The sequence below is a fragment of the Chiloscyllium plagiosum genome, chromosome 29 (assembly GCF_004010195.1).
Source record: "Chiloscyllium plagiosum isolate BGI_BamShark_2017 chromosome 29, ASM401019v2, whole genome shotgun sequence".
Classification (NCBI taxonomy): Eukaryota; Metazoa; Chordata; class Chondrichthyes; order Orectolobiformes; family Hemiscylliidae; genus Chiloscyllium; species Chiloscyllium plagiosum.
Window position 1 is genome coordinate 32,652,212 of NC_057738.1, and position 21,830 is coordinate 32,674,041.

The 21,830-nt window shown below is 44.0% G+C and overlaps 1 protein-coding gene across 1 annotated transcript; it reads left to right on the forward strand.

The window, feature by feature from the left end:
- The first annotated feature begins 422 nt into the window (after window positions 1-422).
- Window positions 423-20,069, forward strand: bphl (biphenyl hydrolase like). The gene is made up of 7 exons (XM_043719469.1): window positions 423-552; window positions 5,911-6,011; window positions 8,905-9,071; window positions 12,938-13,091; window positions 14,637-14,768; window positions 18,077-18,200; window positions 19,804-20,069. Exons 1-7 carry the CDS (start codon window positions 470-472, stop codon window positions 19,892-19,894), a joined length of 852 nt encoding a protein of 283 aa, XP_043575404.1. The 5' UTR covers window positions 423-469; the 3' UTR covers window positions 19,895-20,069.
- Window positions 20,070-21,830: the final 1,761 nt, after the last annotated feature.

A 21,830-nucleotide genomic window follows, 5' to 3' on the forward strand; every position in this document is an offset into this window, starting at 1 on the left:
TTCCACACACGCACCACCCTCTGCATGAAAACATTGCCCCTTAGGTCCCTTTTATATCTTTCCCCTCTCACCCTAAACCTATGCCCTCTAGTTCTGGACTCCCCCACCCCAGGGAAAATACCTTGTCTATTAACCCTCTCCTTGCCCCTCATGATTTCGTAGATTCTGGAAGTCAGATACAATGGCAGAAACTGCTGGAAAACAAAACTCAGCGGATTGGGGAAGTTTAGAATCCAGTGTTCCTCTTTCTGGACCTGACACATTAATTTTGATTTCTGGGTTTCTCCAACAATGTCTGCTTTTGTTACAGATCGTCAGCATCCTCTGTTTTATATCATCTGTTCTGAAAGGATTCAATTCTCTATTAAAGCGCCTTCTCGTCTGTAACTTGTTCTCCACAGGCTGTCGCTGTAATTTCCGGCCAGATTTTAACCAGAAACCCTGGGAGGTGGGGCTGTGCTTGTGGAACATGCTGCAGTTAGGTCGCCGACCTTTGTACAAAGTGCTGATCCCAGCCACACTCTGCAAAGGCTGGGGTTCCCCCATGTGCAGGTAAACATCAAAGCGACCATTTCTGCAGTTTCGGGAACTGAGTCATTTCGCTCCCCGAGTCAGCCCCAGCCCAGCTTTCTCGAGCTACACTTAATACTTGGGGGGGGGCTGTATTGGTTAATCTAACGCTTAGTGGCTTGTTTCTGCCTTCGCAGTATGAGCTGACCACGTCCTGCAGAAGCCCCCTGTGTGTGTGTGTTAACCTTAAAAGACCATTTTCTGGATTAGTGATGCTGGAAGAGCACAGCAGTTCAGGCAGCATCTGCAGTCATTGTTTTTACCTTAAAAGACCATTCATTGCTCTTTCAATTTAACATAGCACATCGATCGATAGCATTATGATCAATCTTGCCTGACTTTCCCAAAGTGCAGTGCCTGCAGAGTTATCCGTGACCGGGAAGTGAATCAGTGGCTGAATTTCTGCCAGATCAGATAAATGCTTTAACGGTGAATAAGTTCGAAGCTGCCCAGCAATATGCAGCGCCAGCCCTTGGGGTTGGGGATAGTTTCTTTCAGAAAGGCAGGTTGCTTGATGCCGGAAAGAGAGCCCATTGCAACAACAACTGCCTTTATTTGTGTGGCACCTCGAAAAGCGCCGCCCAAGAGCAATTGCAACACAGAGCGCAGCCTCGCGAAACAAACTCAGGTCAGCGGGAACCAAAAATCGAAGTTTGACCTGAGGTGGAGTGGTGCTGGAGGAGATTTGTGGAGGGAGGGGGGAATTTGTAAGCACAGACACCAATGGTGGGAGAGATTCATATCTGGGATTCACAAGAAGTCAGGAATGTTAGAAGTGCAGATTCCTCGGGGATGAAGATGAGGAGCTGACGGGAAGTGAATGAACCTGTTATACTGGTGCACATAAACGGATGATAAGTGAGGAGCACGTATAAAGGGAAAAACGTGTGAGAGATATATGCACATACATAAGTGAGGAGAGTATATGGATGATGAATGAGGAGGATGTCTAGAGAGAGATGATATGTGGGAAGTGTGTGTATCTGTATATACAGGAGTGATAAGTGAGGAGTGGGAGTTCAATTTCCTCACCCCCTGAGGTTACCGGGAAGGTCCCACCTTCTCAACAGCACCCCTCACTGGAGGCAGGGTCACCCTCAGGTTAAACCACCACCAGTTGTCTCTGTCTAACGAGAAACAAAAAAAAACCCTGCAGATGCTGGAATTCAAGGCAACCAAGCAGGAGGCTGGAAGAACACAGAAAGCCAGGCAGTATGCGTGTGGAGGCGGAAGAGATTGGGGAGACACTGAATGAATACTTTTCTTCAGTATTTACTCAGGAACAGGGCATTGTCGTCGATGTGAATACTGAGTCACAAATAAGTAGAATGGATGGCTTTGAGGTATGTAGAGAAGAGGTGTTGGAAATCCTGGAAAAGGTGAAAATAGATAAGTCCCCTGGGCCTGATGGCATTTATCCTAGGATTCTCTGGGAAGCAAGGGAGGAGATTGCAGAGCCATTGGCCTTGATTTTTATGTCCTCTTTGTCTACAGGAGTAGGCCCAGAAGACTGGAGGATAGCAAATGTGGTTCCCTTGTTCAAAAAGGGGAGTAGGGATAACCCTAGTAACTATAGGCCGGTGAGTCTCACTTCTGTTGTGGGCAAAGTCTTAGAGAGAATTATAAGGGATAGGATTTATGCACATCTGCATAAGAATAATGTGATCAAGGATAGTCAGCATGGTTTTGTGAAGGGCAAGTCGTGCCTCACAAACCTTATTGAATTCTTTGAAAAGGTGACGAAGGAGGTTGATGAGGGGAAAGCGGTAGATGTGGGATATATGGATTTTAGTAAGGCGTTTGATAAGGTTCCCCATGGTAGGCTACTGCAGAAAATACGGAGATATGGCATAGAGGGTGAGTTGGAGGTTTGGATTAGGAATTGGCTGGATGGAAAAAGACAGGGTACTGGGCTAATAGATGGGGTACTGGGCTAATGGTCGGATACTTGGTAGTGTGGATGAGCAGAGGGATCTTGGTGTCCATGTACACAGATCTCTGAAAGTTGCCACCCAGGTAAATAGTGCGGTGAGGAAGGCATATGGCGTACTGGCTTTTATTGTTAGAGGAATTGAGTTCCGGAGTCCTGAGGTCATGATGCAGTTGTATAAGACTCTGGTGCGGCCGCATCTGGAATATTGTGTGCAGTTTTGGTTGCCATACTATAGGAAGGATGTGGAGGCACTGGAACGGGTGCAGAGGAGGTTTACCAGAATGTTGCCTGGTGTGGAAGGAAGATCGTATGAGGAAAGACTGAGACACTTGGGGCTGTTTTCATTAGAGAAAAGAAGTTTTAGGGGTGACTTGATTGAGGTGTACAAGATGATTAGGGGGTTAGATAGGGTTGACAGTGTGAACCTTTTCCCGCGTATGGAGTCGGGTATTACAAGGGGGCATAGCTTTAAATTAAGGGGGGTAGATATTGGACTGAAGTTAGGGGTAGGTTCTTCAGTCAGCGAGTCGTAAGTTCATGGAATGCCCTGCCAGTAGCAGTGGTGGACTCTCCCTCTTTATGGGCATTTAAGCGGGCATTGGATAGGCATATGGAGGATAGTGGGTTAGTATAGGTTAGGTGGGCTTGGATCGGCGCAACATCGAGGGCCAAAGGGCCTGTACTGCGCTGTATTCTTCTATGTTCTATGTTCTATCAGGAGGTAGAAAATTCAATGATTTGGATGTAATCCTTCTTCAGAACTAAGAAGGATTACACCCGAAACATTGACTTCTCCACCTCCTGATGCTGCCGGGCTGGCTGTGTTCTTCCAGCTTCCTGCTCTACTGTCTAATGAGAGAGCAGTTCAATGGTCCTCTGGGACTATTGGTGACTTTACATATTAAAACAACAAGAGAAATGAAGTTAGAGATTATGTGCGTGTTTGCCAGAAATAGTCTTCAACATTTCTTGGGGTTAAAGGTGATTTGAGTGTTTTGATGTGTGAATCAACTGAAACTGGAATTTTCTATTGAACCCAGCAGCTATCTTACAGGGATGCTCACAATGAGTCACCATTTAGTAAATGGTGTAATGACAATTAGCAGAGTCACTAATTTACAGGAAGTGAGTAATCTGAATTGATGTGACATTCTGGAGCCCCGGCTCATGCTTCTCGGATCATTGGTACGTTTCTAACTGCCTCCTAACCTGTCCAGTCTCTCCTCCTTATGTTGTGATTAGTTGCTCATCTTCCTAAGCCAACACAGTACAATACCAACATCTTAGTTTTGGAGAAGGAAAATTGGCAGACAAAAAGAACATGCTAGATTCATCTTTTCCATTCAAGATTGCTCACCACTCCCCCACCCTTGTTTCTTCCTAAATCCCCCTCAGTTCCCCTCCGAACTCACCTCCTGGTGGTGAGGAGCCCCCACTTCCTTAACCCTATTTCCATGACGCTGCAGCCCACAAGACTCCTTCAAGTAAAACAAAGAACTGTCGACACTGGAAATCTGAAACAAAAACAGAAATTGTTGGAGAAACTCAGCAGGTCTGGCGGCATCTGTGGAGAGAGAAAGCAGGGTTCACTTTTCGGGTCCATTCCATTCCTCAGTGACTGCCTCTGGCTCAGACTCATTCCACATACATTCCAGCTGAGAGTTTTGTCCTTTGAGTTTTGAATCCGCCCAGGGTCACAGGTAGCTCCGTGATGTACAACGTTCCTCCGACAGCTGTTCTCACCACATCCTGGGATCCACACTCGGTGCCATCATTTTGGTAGGAGTAACAGTAAAAAGGGCTGTTACTTGAATGGTACAAAGTTGCAGCATGCTGCTGTGCAGAGGGACCTGGGTGCCCTTGTGCATGAATCACAGAAAGTTGGTCTGCAGGTGCAACAGGTACTTAAGAAGGCAAGTGGAAAATTGTCTTTCATTGCTAAAGGGATTGAGTTTAAAAGCAGAGATATTATGATGCAGCTATACAAGGTGCTGGTGAGGCCATACCTGGAATACTGTGGTCAGTTTTGGTCTCTTTACTTGAGAAAGGATGTACTGGCACTAGAGGGTGTGCAGAGGAGGTTCACTAGGTTGATTCTGGAGTTGAGGGTTTGGATTATGAGGAAAGACTGAATAGACTGGGATTATATTCATTAGAATTTACAAGAATGAGGGGTGATCTTATAGAAATATATAAAATTATGAAGGGAATAGATAGAATAGAAGTAGAGAGGATGTTTCCACTGGTAGGACACTAGGACACAAGGGCATAGCCTCAAAATTGGGTGGAACAGATTTAGGGCTGAATTAAGAAGGAACTTATTCACCCAGAGGGTTGTTAATTCGTGGAATTCCCTGCCCAGAGAAGTAGTTGCAGTTTCCTCATTGAATTTTAAAGCTAAGATCAATAATATTTTGAACAGTAAAGCAATTACGGGTGATGGTGAGAGGGTGGGAGAGAGAGAGTGGAGCTGAAGCCACGAAAAGAGCAGCCATGATCTTATTGAGAGGTGGAGCAGGTTTGAAGGGCCAGATGGCCTACTCCTGCTCCTGGTTCTTATGTTCTTGTATGCACTCGCTCAACCTCTCTCTCCATCAGCAGCATTTCACACAGGCTCAGAATTGGCCAGCCCCCCAGTTCTGCTTCATCCTCCAGCTCATTCGACATTCTAACAAGAAACTTTTTCTCTCCCTTTCATGCACTAAGGACTGCAAGTAGCAACAACTCAGAGATACCCAAGGCCCTCTGGAAACTTCCTCCCCTCACCTTCCCTCTGTCACTGTGCCTTCTCACAATCCCACCTCTTCACGGGTATTTGCTATCCCATCTCACCTTCCACTGTGATGCTAAATGCTCTGTACTCCACAAAGGTCTTAGTTTGATCCCTTTGCAACCTCACCTCAATGAATTTATGGTGCAGCTCTTCTTCCATTACCTTCACTTCTGTGCCCATTTCTTTGGACAAGACTCCTCTCCCTGTCCCACAGACCCCACCTCCAACACTCAGCCTCCTTCTGTATTCCTCCTGGCCTTTTACAACTCAACCTGTCCATTGAGAATTGTTTAATTTCCTTTTTCTTTAGAATCCCTACAGTATGGAAACAGGCCCTTGGCCCAACAAGTCCACACCGACACTCCGAAGAGTAACCCACTAAATCCATTCCCCTACTCTATTATCCGATATTTACTCCTGACCAAGACCAGGGAAGTTTTGCAACTCTAAAAGGCGTTAGTGAGACCACACCTGGAGTATTATGAACACTTTTGATTCTCTTACTTGAACAGGGATGTAGTTGCATTGGAGTCAGTTCAGAGGAGACCCATGAATGAATTTTTAAAAATGCATGAGTTGTTTCTATATATGTGCAAAATGGAACATACTGATTTTAAATTTATTTTTATTCCAGCACAATCATCTCTGCAAAGAAGGAAATTAATGGGGTCCACCTCCACTATCAACAAACAGGGAAGGGGAATCATGCTCTCCTGCTGCTCCCTGGAGCACTGGGTACGTTTACATAGTGATCACCTATTGATTTGATTTTACACAATGCAGGATTAAAATTTAATAGACGTTATGCTTAAATCGGTCAGGTTAGTTGAAGCCATTTCAAATCTAATGATTCTTCTACTTATGGCACACTATTAGAAAATCTATAATGATGCTTCAACAACAACATTCACTTGCATTTATGTAGCATTATTAATATGTGTCTTATTTTAGAATAATGTTTGCAATTTTAGTACTTGTTAGAATGGGTTATGGTTTGGAGTTTTCAGAAATTCAGAGCGCCTATTAATAACTCAACTTTGCATTTTAACTTTTCAGTTAAGAGTTGGCTGTCTGTTGTGTTATGACACAGATTCCAGATCACACAGGCATATCCCTCTAAGGCAGTTACATGACATCACAGCATTGTGACATTCCAGAAAGATACCAACTTGGTGGTCACTCTCTGCGTGTAATTGAGTCAATGTAGTTAGTTATATGTGTGTAATGTGTATTGATGTCAGTAAACACGGGGCCTAGCTGATATATTAGCCCTTTCATGAAGGCATTTGTTATGCTTGCCTTTATTGGTCAGTGTGTTGAGTACAGAAGTTGGGACTGGAAAAGCTCAGCAGGTCTGGCAGCATCTGTGGAGAGAAATCAGAGTTAACGTTTCATTAAGTTTACTGAAGTTCTGAGGAAGGGTCACTGGACTTGAAATGTTATCTCTGCTTTCTCTCCACAGATGCTTGCCAGACCTGCCGAGCTTTTCCAGCAATTTCTGTTTTTGCTTCTGATTTCTAGCATCCACAGTTCTTTCAGTTTTATGAAGGAAGATAAGACGGTGTTTTGACCTCACCTGGAAGATGGTGTTCCTTTCTGGCAGTACACTTTAAGAAGGCTGTGAAGGGCTTGGAGACGATAGTGAGATGTTTATGAGAATGGTGCAAGGGATAAGGGCTTTAGTTTGGTGGAAAGCCTGGAGAAACTGGGTTTGTTCGTTTTAAAGCAGAGAAGATTAGGAGGAGGTTTAACAGAAGCATTCAAAATCTTGATGGCTTTTGGTAGAGTAAATTAGAAAAATATACTGTTTCCAGCAGTAGAAGGGTAGATAAGGGAGGGACGCAGATTTAAAGGGATTGGGTAAAGAAGACAGAGGTGATCCGAGAAAATATTTGTTTTTACCCTGGGGACTGATGTGATCAGGAAGGCCTTGCCTGAGAGAAGGTAGAAGCAGATTCAATGGAAATATTCAAAAGAGAGTTGGATAATAAGCAGCAAGGCTGCAGTGAAAGAGGGGGTGCTGTGTAGACTTGGGAAAGCCAATAGAAATTAGAATTTATCATGAGGGGAATTGAATACAGAAGTAGGGAAGTGGTGCTTCCGTTGTAAAGGGCACTGGTGAGACACTTCTGGAGAACAGGCCCTTCAGCTCAACAAGTCCACACCGACCCGCCGAAGCGAAACCCACCCATACCCCTACATTTACCCGTTACCTAACACTACGGGCAATTTAGACATTTCTCCAGAGACCCGGGTTCAATTCCCGACTCAGTCACCTGAGTCGGGAATTGAACCCGGGTCTCTGGAGAAATGTCTAAATTGCCCGTAGTGTTAGGTAACGGGTAAATGTAGGGGTATGGGTGGGTTTCGCTTCGGCGGGTCGGTGTGGACTTGTTGGGCTGAAGGGCCTGTTTCCACACTGTAATGTAATCTAAAAAAAAACAGTGCTCAGTTCCAGATTATTTGAGGAACAAAGTAAATGTGTTGAAAGCAGCTCAGGGAATGTTTACCAGACTAATACCTGGAGTGGACATATTGTCCTATGAGAAAAGGTTGGGCAATTCAGGCTTGGATTAGCTGGAGCTTAGAAGAGGAAGAGGTGACTTGTTTGAAATATGCAAGATCCTGACAGACTAGATGTTAAGAAGTTGTCTGCTTTATGGGAGAATTTAGAACTTGGATGGGGGGGGGGGGGGGGGGGGGTCACCTATTTAAAAAGAGCGAGGAGGCAAAATGTTTTCTTTTAGGGTCATGCGTCTTTGGAATCCTGTTCCTGAAGAGGTAGGTGATGGAGGCAGAGTCATAGAGACCTCCAGCATGGAGACAGGCCCATGCCGACCAAAACGTCTGTCCACACTCAACCCATTCCCTGCACTCAGCCCATATCCTTCTGAACCCTTCCTATCTCCGTATTTGTCCAAATGCCTTTTAAATGTTGTTAACGTACCAGCCTCAACCACATCCACTGGCAGTCTTGGATGTGTTTAAGGCAAAGATAAATAGATTTTTGTCAAGCAGGGGGGTGAAAGATTATCAAGAGGTAGGTGGAAATGTGGATTGGAAACTATAATCAGATCAGCCTTCATCTGGCTGAATGGTGCCATGGCCTTATGGGGCTGAATGGCCTACTCCAGCCCTGTTTGTATGATTTGATAGCTCTGTCAAAGAGCTAGTACAAGTGCAATAGGCAGAATAGCCTCCTTCCTTACATACTTAGTGTCAATGTTTGTACAACGGGGTACCTACTGGCTGCTGGCTGGACAGCAGACTAGGTTTCCACAACATCGGAGCAAATTACTGCAGATGCTGAAATCTGAAAACAATAAATGCTGGTGATCCCAGCGGGTCAGGCAGCATCCATGGAGAGAGAGTGAGCTAATGTTTCGAGTCTGGATGACTCTTGTGCTCTCCCCATGGATGCTGCCTGATCCACTGCGATCTCCAGCACTTGTTGTTTTCTGACTAGGTTTCCATCTCCCAAACATCCGTCGAAAAAAACCCACCCACTCTCCGTGGAATTAGTAAGGAACGGGCAGACTTATAGAGTCATAGAGATGTACAGAATGGAAACAGACCCTTCGGTCCAACCCATTCTCTCCCTCTCTCTCTCTCTCTCTCTCTCTCACAGGAAGCAGTCAGACTGACTTCGGGCCTCAGCTTGAGTCTCTGAACAAGGAACGTTTCACAGTTGTTGCCTGGGACCCGCGGGGCTACGGACGCTCCATCCCTCCACAACGAGAGTTCCCTTTGGATTTTTTTCACACGGATGCAAGGGATGCTGTGGATTTAATGCAGGTGAGCACGGAGAAAATATATCCCAAAACTTCCATTGCTGCAGTTTCTGCGACCACATAGTTAGCCTCGCCTGAAAAGAGCTAGCTTTGAATTTTCGGTGGAATCAGTAACCCTGTTAACGTTCGTGAAGTGAGACCAAACAGCTTTCTCCACAGCTTTTGCCTTGTGTCTACTCAGCCATGTTCAATCTAAAGAGTCAACATAAAATTAAAATAACAAGTAAGATAAATCAGAAAAAAACAGATATGAAAAATAATTGCTTATAAAGTTGAGTTAAAAATCACACAACATCAGGTTATGGTCCAACGGGTTTGTTGGGAAACGCTAGCAGGTGTTATGTGATTTTTTAACATTGTACACCCAGTCCAACACCAGCATCTCCAAATTATAAAATTGAGGTTCATTTCAAGAATGTATTAGAAGGGTTTTGTATTCTTAGCAACAAAGTCTTTCGACTTACGACAGGATATGGGCAGACAGTGAGTCTGATGGTGTGTTGCCTCCCAGGTGCCAGAGTCAGGGATGTCTCGGATCGAGTCTACAGGATTCTCAAGGGGGAGGGAGAGCAGCGTGGTACACACCGGTAGGGAAAGGGAGAAGGACTTGAAAAGAGAATTTAGGGAGTTAGGTTGGAAACTGGAAAGCAGGACGAGCAGAGTGGTAATCTCAGGATTACTGTGAGTGCCAAGTGGTAGTGAGGCTAGGAATAGAGAGCGAGTGCAGATGAACACCTGGCTTCAGGGCTGGTGTAGGAGGGATGGATTCAGATGTGTGGACCATTGAGATACATTCTGGGGAAGGTGGGACCTGTACAAGGAGGTCAGGTTGCACCTGGGCGGGAGGTTTGCTCGAGCTCTTCGGGAGAGTTTAAACTAGATTGGTAAGGGGGTGGAAACCTGAGCTATGGATCAGATGATGGGGCAGATGGTGAACAAGCAAATACAGTGTGCGGAGAGTCTGTGAGGAGGGATAGGCACTTGATAGAGCAAAGTTGCAATAAGTGTGATGGGTTGAAGTGTGTCTATTTTAATGCAAGAAGTATCAGGAATAGGGGTGACAAACTCAAAGCATGGATCAGTAATTGGAACTATGATGTTGTGGCCATTACGGAGACTTGGATATCACAGGGGCAGGAATGGTTGTTGGATGTTCCAGAGTTTAGATGCTTCAAAAGGATTGTGGGGGGAAGGGGAGGGGTGTGGGGGCGGCGAAGGTAAAAGAGGTGCAGGAGTGGCATTGCTAATCAGGGATATTAGCACACCTGCAGAAAGGGAGATCATCAAAAAGGGTTTGTCGACATAGCATGGGTGGAAGTCAGAAATAGGAAAGGAGCAGTCACTTTATTGGGAGTTTTCTGCAGACCCCCCAGTAGCAACAGAGACATGGAGGAGCAGATTGGGAGGCAGACTGGGGAAAGGTGCAGAAGTAACAAAGTTGTTGTCATGGGTGACTTTAACTTCCCTAATATTGATTGGAATCTACTTAGTTCAAATAGTTTCAATGGAGCAGTTTTTGTCAGGCGTGTTCAGGAAGAGTTCCTGATCCAATATGTAGGTAGGCCGACTAGAGGAGAGGCCATATTGGATTTGGTGCTTGGCAACGAACCATGCCAGGTGTCAGATCTCTCAGTTGGAGAGCATTTCGGGGATAGTGATTACAATTCCATGGCCTTTACTATACTCATGGAGAAGGATAGGAGCTGCCGGTATGGAAAAATATTTAATTGGGTAAGGGGGAATTACAATGCTATTAAGCAGGAACTGGGGCACCTAAATTGGCGACAGATGTTCTCAGGGAAATGCACAACAGAAATGTGGAGGTTGTTAAGGAAGCACTTGCTGATAGTGCTGGACAGGTTTGTTCCACTGAGGCGAGGAAGGGATAGTTGGGTGAAAGAACCTTCAGTGATAAGGGATGTAGAACATCTAGTCAAGAGGAACAAGAAAGCTTACTTAAGGTAGAGGAGGCAAGGATCAGACAGGACTCCAGAGGGTTACAAGGTAGCCAGGAAGGAACTGAAGAATGGATTTAGGAGAATTAGAAAGGGGCATGGAAAAGCTTTAGCAGGTAGAAATAATCGAACCCACATCATTAGACTGTGGCCCCTTGGTTCTGGAATCCCCAGTCATTAGGAGTGCCTTCCTGTGTTTACCCTATCTAGACCTGTTAGAACTTTGTAGGTTCCTATGAGACGATTCTTCTAACCTCCAGTGAATATAATCCTAAGCGATCCAGTCTCTCTTCATACGTCAGTCCTGCCATCCCTGGAATCAGTCTTGAAAACCTTTGTTGCACTCCCTCCATAGCCAGAACATTCTTCCTCAGATAAGGAGACCAAAGCTGCTCACAGTACTCCAGGTCTGTATAATTGCAGCAAGACATCCATTTTGAACCTCTACTTGAATCCTCTCACTATGAAGGCCATTTGCCTTTTTCATCACCTGCATGCTTACTGCAAACCATGGGCATGGTACCTGCATGGGCCTGCACCATGTCTGCCTCTGTGTAGGATTTGTGGAAGAGTCCCTCTTCTGTACCTACGCACCCTGCTCACTCTCAGTGACGGGTGTCAGGATGCCCAAGTCTCATTGTCCAATCTATTTCCATTCAGAGAATAATCTGCCTTCCTGATTTTGCTAGCAGAGTGGATGACCTCACATTTATCTGCATTACATTTCATCTGATCACTCACTCAACTTGTCCAAATCACAATGAAGCATCTCTGGAAGATACTTGGAGATCACCCTCCCGCCCAGCTTTGGGTCATCTGCAAACTTGGAAATGTTATATTTAGATTAGATTCTCTACAGTGTGGAAATAGGCCATTTGGCCCATACTGTCCACACTGACCCTCCAAAGAGTAACCCATCCAGACCCATTTCCCCTCTGACTAATGCACCTAACACTATGGGCAATTTAGTATGGCCAATTCACCTGACCTGCACATCTTTGGACTGTGGGAGGAAACTGGAGCACCCAGAGGAAACCCATGCAGACATGGGGAGAATGTGCAAACTCCATACAGATAGTCTGTCCAAGGCAGGAATAGAACCCGGGTCCCTGCCATTGTGAGGCAGCAGTGCTAACCACTGAACCATCTTGCCGCCCACAAAGTTCCCTAATCTAAATCACTAATCTATATTGTGAATAGTTGAGGTCCAAGCGATAATCCCTGCAGTATCCCATTAATGTCTGCTACTCTGAAAAGCACTCCTTTATTCCTAAACTTTGTTTCCTGCCTGCCAAGCAGTTCTTTATCCATGTCAGTACACTACCCCAAATCCCATGTGGTTTAATGTTACATGTTAATCTCTTATGTGGGTCCTTGTCGAAAGCCATGTGAAAGTCCAGGCTCCCCCTTATCAACTCTACTAATTACATCCTCAAAACATTCCAGTAGATTTCTCAAGCACGGTATTCCTGTTTGGGATATCCACATCCCGTACTCTGTCTGAACTCTAATCACTTGAATGCAACTGTAAGCATGCTTCTCTGATGTATCCCATTAACTTGTTATTAGCCCAGACACTGATGTGCCTGTGAATGTAATGTTTGCATATAATAGTCAGTTGCAATAGACGTCTGTTGGATTCTTCAATATCAACACCCAGTTTTTCATGTTGCAAGAGATAATGTAAGTCTCCTGCATCGGATAAAACAGTCTAAAAGTCAAATTGGAGACAATCAATGATTTCAAAAGGAAATTGAAGGGGCACTCACGGAAATATACCTACCCAGGCCTGGAGTAGAGAGCAAGGGGAGGAGACTGACTGGATTGCAGTACAGAGATCCAGTGATGCTCAACAGGCTGACTGGCTTCATTCTGTACCATAAAGACTGTATCATAAATCAGGTCATTCTTCCAGGCACTGCACTTCAAGAACTTTTCCCTCCTGGGTTGGAGCGATGGTGGAATAACCGCTCTAATTGCTGCCTCAAAATATCCAGGCCTCGTTCACAAATTGGTCGTATGGGGTGCAAATGCTTCTTTAACTCAAGAAGACATAAAACTTTACAACGGTAAGTGCAACAGCAAACTGGTGTGGGTTCTGGAAAACTGAAACAAAAACTAAAAGTTGCAAGAAATACTGAGCAGGTCGGTAGCACTCATGGGCAGTTTGCAACATCCAAGTGAAGGGGACAGACCAGGCCTTGGTTTAACATCTCATCTAAAGTAGGGGTCTTCAATGAGTGCAGCTCTCCCTCCGTGCTATACTGGAGTGTCAGCCTGGATTTATTTTGTGTTCGAGCCCTGAAGTGAGAATTGGGACTCAGAGGTGAGACTGCTGTCCACTGAACCTCAGCTGATCTGATGTGCTTGACCTTTTTCCTTTTTGTTAAGCATGTTCTCAATGCAGCTGAGACCAGGAACTGGGTGGACTAAGGGATAAAATCCAAGTCTTGCTTTCCCTAACCACTCACTCTGTTCCCCAAACTTTCACGGCTGTCCAGTATGAAGCCAGATAAATTTATAAATGTTGAGTATGTACCATTGCATTGCTTTTCATCATAAAGTTACACTTAGCCCTCAGTCATAAATGTGCAGTAGGCAAAAGTGAGGACTGCAGATGCTGGAGATCAGCGTCTAGATTAGAGTGGAAAAGCACAGCAGGTCAGGCAGCTCTTCATCAGCCCTCCTGATGAAGGGCTTTTGCCCGAAACATTGATTTTCCTGCTCCTCAGATGCTGCCTAACCTGCTGTTTTTTCCAGCATAGACATCTAGACATAAATGTGTGGTATTCAGGCCACTGTTATAAGACTTGTATAAAATACCAATGCCTCAGCTTAGTAACTGCAAAGACTTTTTTTCCTCATTGTGTGGGAATGTTGGGTATTAGGTTTGTTCTCTGAGTAGTTTGACCATAAAACTCCATGGGGGTTATCCCAAGAAACGTTCTCCAGCCATAATGATATTAAAGGGCAGAAGCTTTTTGATAATTGGAGCAGGAGCCAGATGGTGAAATATCCCTCCAGATTCCACCCTCGTGATTCATTTACAGAATGCAGCGGACTTCCCTCTTAACCAACCACTGGGTCCCAGCAGCCTCACATTATTAGTGCACTAAGTACTTTGTTATGTTTAAAAATTCTTGGAGAGAAGATGGCTAAGATGGGATCAGATAGAACATTTCAAAATCATCAGGTTGGATAGAATAGATAGGGAGAAACTGTTCCCGCCTGTAAAATCACCAAGATTTAATGTGATGTGAGGAAAACAAATTCTTCGAACAGTGGTGGGGGTCTGGTAGTGTGGAGGAGGTAAGTTCAATTCATGCATTTAAGAGGGAAATGGATAATTGTTTCCATTTTAATAATATGCAGCAGTGTGGGGTAAAGGCAGGAGAAAGGCCCTGAGGCCCTACGTGCACTTGGACAGCTGATGCAGACTTTTCTATGCCATGTGATTCTGTGGTATTGTTACCACTATAACTTTCTCTGGGGATTTCTCTGATTTTCTAACGGGGAACCTGGGGGAATTGCCTCAGATTTCCCTGTTACTTTGTGGTCGTGTTGTATCCTCTGCAGTCAGCACATTAACTCTCACCTGCCCTGTTTGTTTCTAGCTGTTCGAGATGTTTCGAGGTGGAGTGAGAACATGAGGAAGCCCATGGTGGAGATGTACGGGGCAGAGTATTTTGCCAAGACCTGGGCTGCCTGGATAGATGGCATGATTCAAATTGAGAAAGAAACAAACGGTGAGATCAGTGTGGGAAATGAGGAATTTGTCAGATCAGAAAACACTCCTATATCAATTGCAAAAGTTGTGGAGACTGCAGATGCTGGAAATCTGAAATAAATGCAGAAAGCCCTGGAACTGCTCAGCAGGCCAGGCGGTGCCTGTGGAGGGAAAGGTAGGGATTTAAGTCTGAACGCAGGAGAGTTTCTGGGAGGGAAGAGAGCCTGAGGAATCTTCTGGCTACCAAGCAACTGATTGGCTGGCTGCCCATCTACCTTTCTGACAGAATGGCGAGTCAAAAGCAGGACACTCCCCCGCCTGGAGCCAAAGGCCTATCAAAGATGGCACTTTCAGAACTTATCCATGCCACGTTAGGGATTGATAAAGTTAAAAATCACACAACACCAGGTTATAGTCCAGCAGGTTTATTTGGAAGCACTAGCTTTCAAAGTGCTGCTTCTTCGTCAGGTGGGTGTGGAGCGGAATCATAAGACACAGATTGCACTGTCATATTAAACAAATTTAGCTTAAGTCTTCTATCTTCTAGAATGATTTGGAGGTGCCAAGTTTGGTACTCATGGGGATGGCTTCAGCCAGGACCTTGGGTTCCTGTCACAGTACAGGTGACCCCACTGCACTAACACACACACACACACACTCCTACAGATCTGTATACTTGCACAAGCTCTCTCTACGCTCGCAGATGCACTCCTACACCCACACCCACACGCATACGCACACCTTCTCACCCTATTACACTTACCCTCATACACATACACACACGGTCTCTCACAGACACTTATACCCCACTGCCACACACACAACCACATGCATGCACACACACTCACACATAAGTTGTGGTGAATTTTACATGCAGAATTACATTTTTATTTTGCTCAAAAACTGCATGAATCCATGTAAGATTCTGTAAATCCCTTTTTTAGATTAGAATCAGTCTGAACGTTGGGGCAGACAGTCTCACACCTCACACCTTCATTGCATTATCTGGACCAACATGGCACCTATTGTTAAAGTTCACTTGAGAATGTAATTTTTAAAAAGTTCTGGGATTTACATATAAAAGAACTGAAACCAACATGGTTATTCTAAAAGATGAGAGACTTAACAAACAATCCAGGTCTTTTTCAAGATATACATCTTGAAAACATTTGCTATAAATTCTGTGTCTTACGATCTTATCCTCCACAACCACCTGATGAAGGAGCAGTGCTCCGAAAGTTAATGCTTCCAAATAAATCTGTTGGACTATAACCTGGTATTGTGTGATTTGAATCTATCAGAATGATCATGTTAGTTTAGGTTCCTTCATATGTAAATCCCAGAACTTTTTTAAAGTTATATTCTGCAGTTTTAATGCAGTTTTTGAGCAAAATAAAATGTAATTCTGTCAGTACAAATTCAGCCCACAAATGTTTATGTGTGTGCATGCAGGGGAGACCGTGTGAGTGTGTGCATGTGGGGGGGATGTATGTGTGAGCAGTAGGGGTTGCTATCCTCATGGAGATGTGCGCTGGGACAGTGATGGGTCATTCCAGTCAGGGCTCTGGTGGGGGGGAAGGCAGGGAGTGGATAAAAAGGTAGTTATTGACCCTCAGAGGCCACATTTTTACTCCAGGTGCAGTTCCTCAGTGGTGCACAAATTAATGTGGATTGAGAGACCCCTCATTCTAGTTGACTGGTTGGGGAGGCCTACACTTTCTTATCCTGCCTGGAGCTAAAGTAGTTGGATACAGAAAGAAAGGGAGAAAAATGACAGGCAAGAGTAGAAATAGATTTTTGAAAAGTAAAATAAATCGACATTTAAGATTTTTGAAATCTCCAAGAACAATTTTTCACGTGTAGGAATGAGAGTCTGCAGTTTTAAATTGTTCATTTTCTGGGCAGGATAATTGATCGGCCTTGCGTTAATAATTGTTACTAAAATGAATGGATAATTATCATAATTAAGTATCTGTGGTGAGTTTAATTGTCAAATTTGCAAATTAACCATAAAAATAAATGTGAGGTAGAGGATCAGATGTTGTTACAGAAAGGTGTAAGAACTCAACTTGGGGTAAAGGGATTTTCAATAATCCCCATGTACACCGGGATAGTAAAAGGACAAGGAACTGGGGAAGAATTTGTTTAGAAGGGAATAATTCTGGTCTCCCTCTTATGGGAAGGATGTTGTGAAACTTGAAAGTGTTCAGAAACGATTTACAAGGATGTTGCCAGGCTTGGAGGGTTTGAGCTATAGGGAGAGGTTGAACAGGCTGAGACTGTTTTCCCTGGAGCATGGAGGCTATCGGGTGACCTTATAGAGGTTTATAAAATCATGAGGGGCATGGATAGAATAAATAGACAGGGTATTTTCCCTGGGGTAGGGGGAGTCCAGAACTAGAGGCCATGGTTTAGGGTGAGAGGGGAAAAATTTAAAAGGGACCGAAGGGGCAACTTTTTAACACAGAGGGTGGTGCGTGTATGGAATGAACTGCCAGAGGAAGTGGTGGAGGCTGGTACAATTACAACATTTAAAAGGCATCTGACTTGGGTATATGAATAGGAAGGGTTTAGAAGGATATGGGGCAAATGCTGTAAAATGGGTCTAGATTAGGTTAGGATATCTGGTCAGCATGAACGAGTTGGACTGAAGGGTCTGTTTCCATGCTGTACATCACTCTGACTCGACTTATGACTCTAAGAGATGACTTTCCTGATTAAGATGTCTCCTGCTGGACGAGGAAGGGAGTGAAGCAAATGGATTCAGAGAGCCCTCTGCAGTCACGATAGGCTGAATGGCCTTCATCTGTGCTCTAATAATTCTGTGATTGTGTGAAGCAAATATAGGAATGATCCAATTACCCTGGCTAGCTGTGAAGATTTGCAATTCGCAGCACGCTTTTCCATATGTGCCACTAACTGGTCTATCACTGTTTGAATTAGTTTCAGCCTTGTACATCTTTCTCATTCAGATCCTGAGTGACCTGATGAGCCATTGTCACATTTTCAGCTTTTGTAGAGGAAGAGATTGTTTGAAATCCAGAGCAATGAATGGGCAGTTACATAATAGGCTTGTAGGTCTATGTGGGAAGAACAGGATCTCACCATAGTCAGCATTTGCTAAGTGGCCTTGCTCTGTATTTCCCTGATTTTATGATTACAGCTTTGTCGAGGACAAAGCAAATGTAGAACAATATGAAAAGATGTGATATTTTGATTCATTTTGAATGTACTGGAACCTCTACAGCATGAGTACTTTTTTTTTTAACAAATTCTGACTTGTCATCCGACAAATGTCCCCTTTGTTCCTATGTGTTTCGATCGTAGGCAACATTTGTAAAGATCTTATTCCACACATCAAATGCCCTACACTCATCATTCATGGAGAGAAAGACCCAATGGTGCCACGATCTCATCCAGACTACCTGCACAAGCACATCAAAGGCTCCAGGTGAGGGAATGTTTGGTGTACTGTTGATTGAAAAGGAAGTGGGAATGCTTCATAGAAAATCGGCAAGAGTGGTGCAGTAACAGGAAACTTGCTCTGTTTGCACTCTGCATGAGACAAACATAAGATGTAGTTCAGAAATATTTAACTTTATTCTCTTTTCGCATTCGGAACAAGTTACAGGTTATTATTACTGTTTATTCGGTATCAAGAGCACACAAAGGTACATTAAAACTGAACGGGACTCATTCTATTTGCAGAAGAATTGAAAATGCGATGGGTTCTATTACAGACGGTAATCCGGGGGAGAAAATGACAGCTAGTCTCACAGTTTGAAGGCAGACAAAGGTTTTGACTGTCCTTCCCAGTTTGTATCATATTGAGTGGAAAATGCCCAAGCAGGCCTGAAACAGCACCCCCTTCTGGCATTCAGTGTTACCATGAGGAGCAAGATCATGGCGAGGTTTTGATAGCGGAAATACAGAGAAACCGTTCCCATTGACTAGAGAGTTTTTCAGGCTTCTCTTAAAGTTAACATGCACATTCAGTTGGCAGTTAGGAAGGTAAATGCAATGTTAGCATTCATTTCTAAAGGGCTACAACACAAGAGCAGAGATGTTCTGCTGAAACTGTATAAGGCTGAAGTCAGACAGTATTTGGAATATTATGAGCAATTTCTGGCCCATCTCTAAGAAAGATTGTGTTGACCTTTGAGGGGGTCCAGACGAAATTTACAAGCATGATCCTGGAGACAAGGGCTTGGTTGAGGGGTGTACTCAATGGAGTTTAAAAGGATGAGGGGGATCTGATTGAAACTTACAGAATGCTGAGAGACTGGGGTAGTGTGGATATGGAGAAGATGTTTCCACTTATAGGAGTGTTTAGGACCCTGGGCCTCCGAATGAATGGCCTACACTTTAGAACTGAGATGAAGAGGCATTTTTTTTCAGCCAGAGGGTGGTGAATCTGTGAAACTTATTGCCACAGTAAGCTGTGGAAGCCAAGTCATTAAGTGTATTTAAGACAGAGATAGATAGGTTCTGGTTTGGCAAAGGGATTAAGGGTTATGCAGAAAACGCAGGAGAATAAGGTTGAGAAATGTATCAGCCATGCTCGAATGGTGGAACAGACTTGATGAGCCAAATGGCCTAATTCTGCTCCTATATCTTATGGTTGTGCGGTCTTAACCAGTGGATGCAGATTTATGTTAATTAGCAACAGAAAATTGGTAGATTAGAATACCTTTTCTCTGCATTGAGTTGCTAAGGTATGGAATACATTGCTTGAGAAGCTGGTGGTAGCAGATTGAATAGTAACTTGCTGTATAAGATTTTGAGTATTACTTATCGAACAGTGCAATATAGTCACTACTTGTCACATACATTTACACAGTGTTAATATTTATTTTACTCGTGTAATTGAGAAAAGGAGAGATTATATGGGGCAATTATGCCAATTATTGTTCATTGTTAGAGACATACCTACAAGGAGTATTTATAAGGAATTTGGGACTTTTATATAATTACCTTTTATAGTCCACAGTTTACAGGACCTTCTTTCACACTCAGCATTTCTTATTTGTGTTTCTTTACTTCTTGGTCTACAGACTGCACCTGATGGCAAAAGGCAAACACAACTTGCATTTGCGGTTTGCTAAGGAATTTAACAGTCTTGTGGAAGAGTTTTTAATATCATGAGAATGACAGTTTGTGCGTTTATGCACCATCACATCTCTGAAACTGACACACAGCCAAGAAAAGCAAATGGGGTCTGTCTAACACACGGAGCGCTCTTGAACTAAAGGCAGATATCATTTGTGCAATTGTACGTGCCCCTCTTTAAATAAATACACATTAAAAATCAGTTTTGCCATTTAGTCTTCAAGGTGGTCAATTATTGACTTTCCCAGAGTAAATTGTGCAACTTCAGTATTGGTGTGTTCTGAACATTATCCCCCTAAATGTAACCCCACTTCCAGGCTTGAATACAGGCACAGTCCCACCTCAGCATACCACCTCACGACTCTACTGGGGGGTCTCCCCTCAATTTGGTTAGCCCTGTTTTATGCATACATGCACATCATTAGAACAACAGAATCATACAGCACAGAAACAGACCCTTCATAACAACTCGTCCATGGTCCCCCATATTATTCTCGTCCCATTTGTCTACAATGGGGCCATATCCCTCTAAGCCCTTCCTATTCATGCACCTGTCCAAACTTCTTTTAAATGTTACACGGAGGGATGTAAAAGGCCACTGCTTTGGAGGGGCTTTTCCCCACTGTCCTGTTGCAGTCATTTCTATTGTTTGAGCAAACTGGGACTGACACCCGAGGTGGTATCATGTCACTTAGCTCACTGCTGACTACAGGGGGTTGCTGTATTTCCCACAAAGTGATCAGACTGACAGAAACATTTCATTCGTGTATGGCACTTTGCGATGCACTGTGGTTGCAAAAGGGTCAATATAAACACAAGCTATTATGGACCTCTGCTGTACAGTGCAGCCTGTACTGTGCGTTTTGGACTCTGACCATGGTAGTAAAAGTTCCCAGCCCTTCCCTTCCTGCTGTGATCTCTTCCAGGGCATCCTTCAAGACCAACTCTCACTTGCCTTCCCCAATTACTCTTGACGTATCCCACTTTCCCTGGGATGTCTCTCTGGTTAATGCATTGATGCTACTGTGGACAGACAAATTCTGCAAAGCAATGGAAAATGTACACAGCCAAATGTGATTTTTATTCACAGGAAGCATCCTGAGTATGAATGAAAATTATTAACTCCTCCGTGTTGGGGATATGGATTTAAATTCTACTATAGGTACTATTCTGAGTTGACAATACCTTGATTTTAGTTTTCATCCTCTCTGTAACCCCTGCTTGATCCACAACCATCCAAAATCCCTACATTACCCAGTTCTCTTTGCTCCACTATTTGCAGCCGAGTACTGAGGCATTCTATTTAAATAATCATCCAACGTACAAGGGTTATGGGAAAAACACATATATGCACATCATTAGAACAACAGATTCATACAGCACAGAAACAGACCCTCATTTGCAGATCTGGTGCATTCATGAGGGGCCAAATGGCCTCTTCTCCACTGTAACACTTCTGTGATACTGTCTTCAGCTGCTCAGGCCCCCAGCTTTTGATACTCCCTTTTTAACTCCCCCTCCTCCCAGATGCTCCGTCAGACCTCTCTCTTTGACCAAACATTCAGTCACCTGCCCCAGTATCACTGTCATGTGACTGGGCAGCAAACACGATCTGATAGTTAGAACTCTTTGTGTTCTGTGTCCTTTGACTTATTGTAGTCATGTGTACTGAAGTACAGTGGAAAAACTTTGTTTGCGAACAGTACAGACAGATCATAGCAAGCACAGACATACAGATCATAGGGTGCTTAGACAGAGTGAGGCACCCAGGTTACAGGAGGGTCACAAATCAAGACCAACATTATATGAAGCTAGAGAGTCCATTCATCAGTCTAATAAAGGCAGGGAAAACACTGTTCTTGAATCTGCTGTTCAAGCCTCTATCTTCTGCCTGACAGAAGGTGTTGTAGGAGAGCACTGCCAGATGGAGTGTGTCTTTGATGATGTTGGCAGCCTTTCCACAGCAACAAGA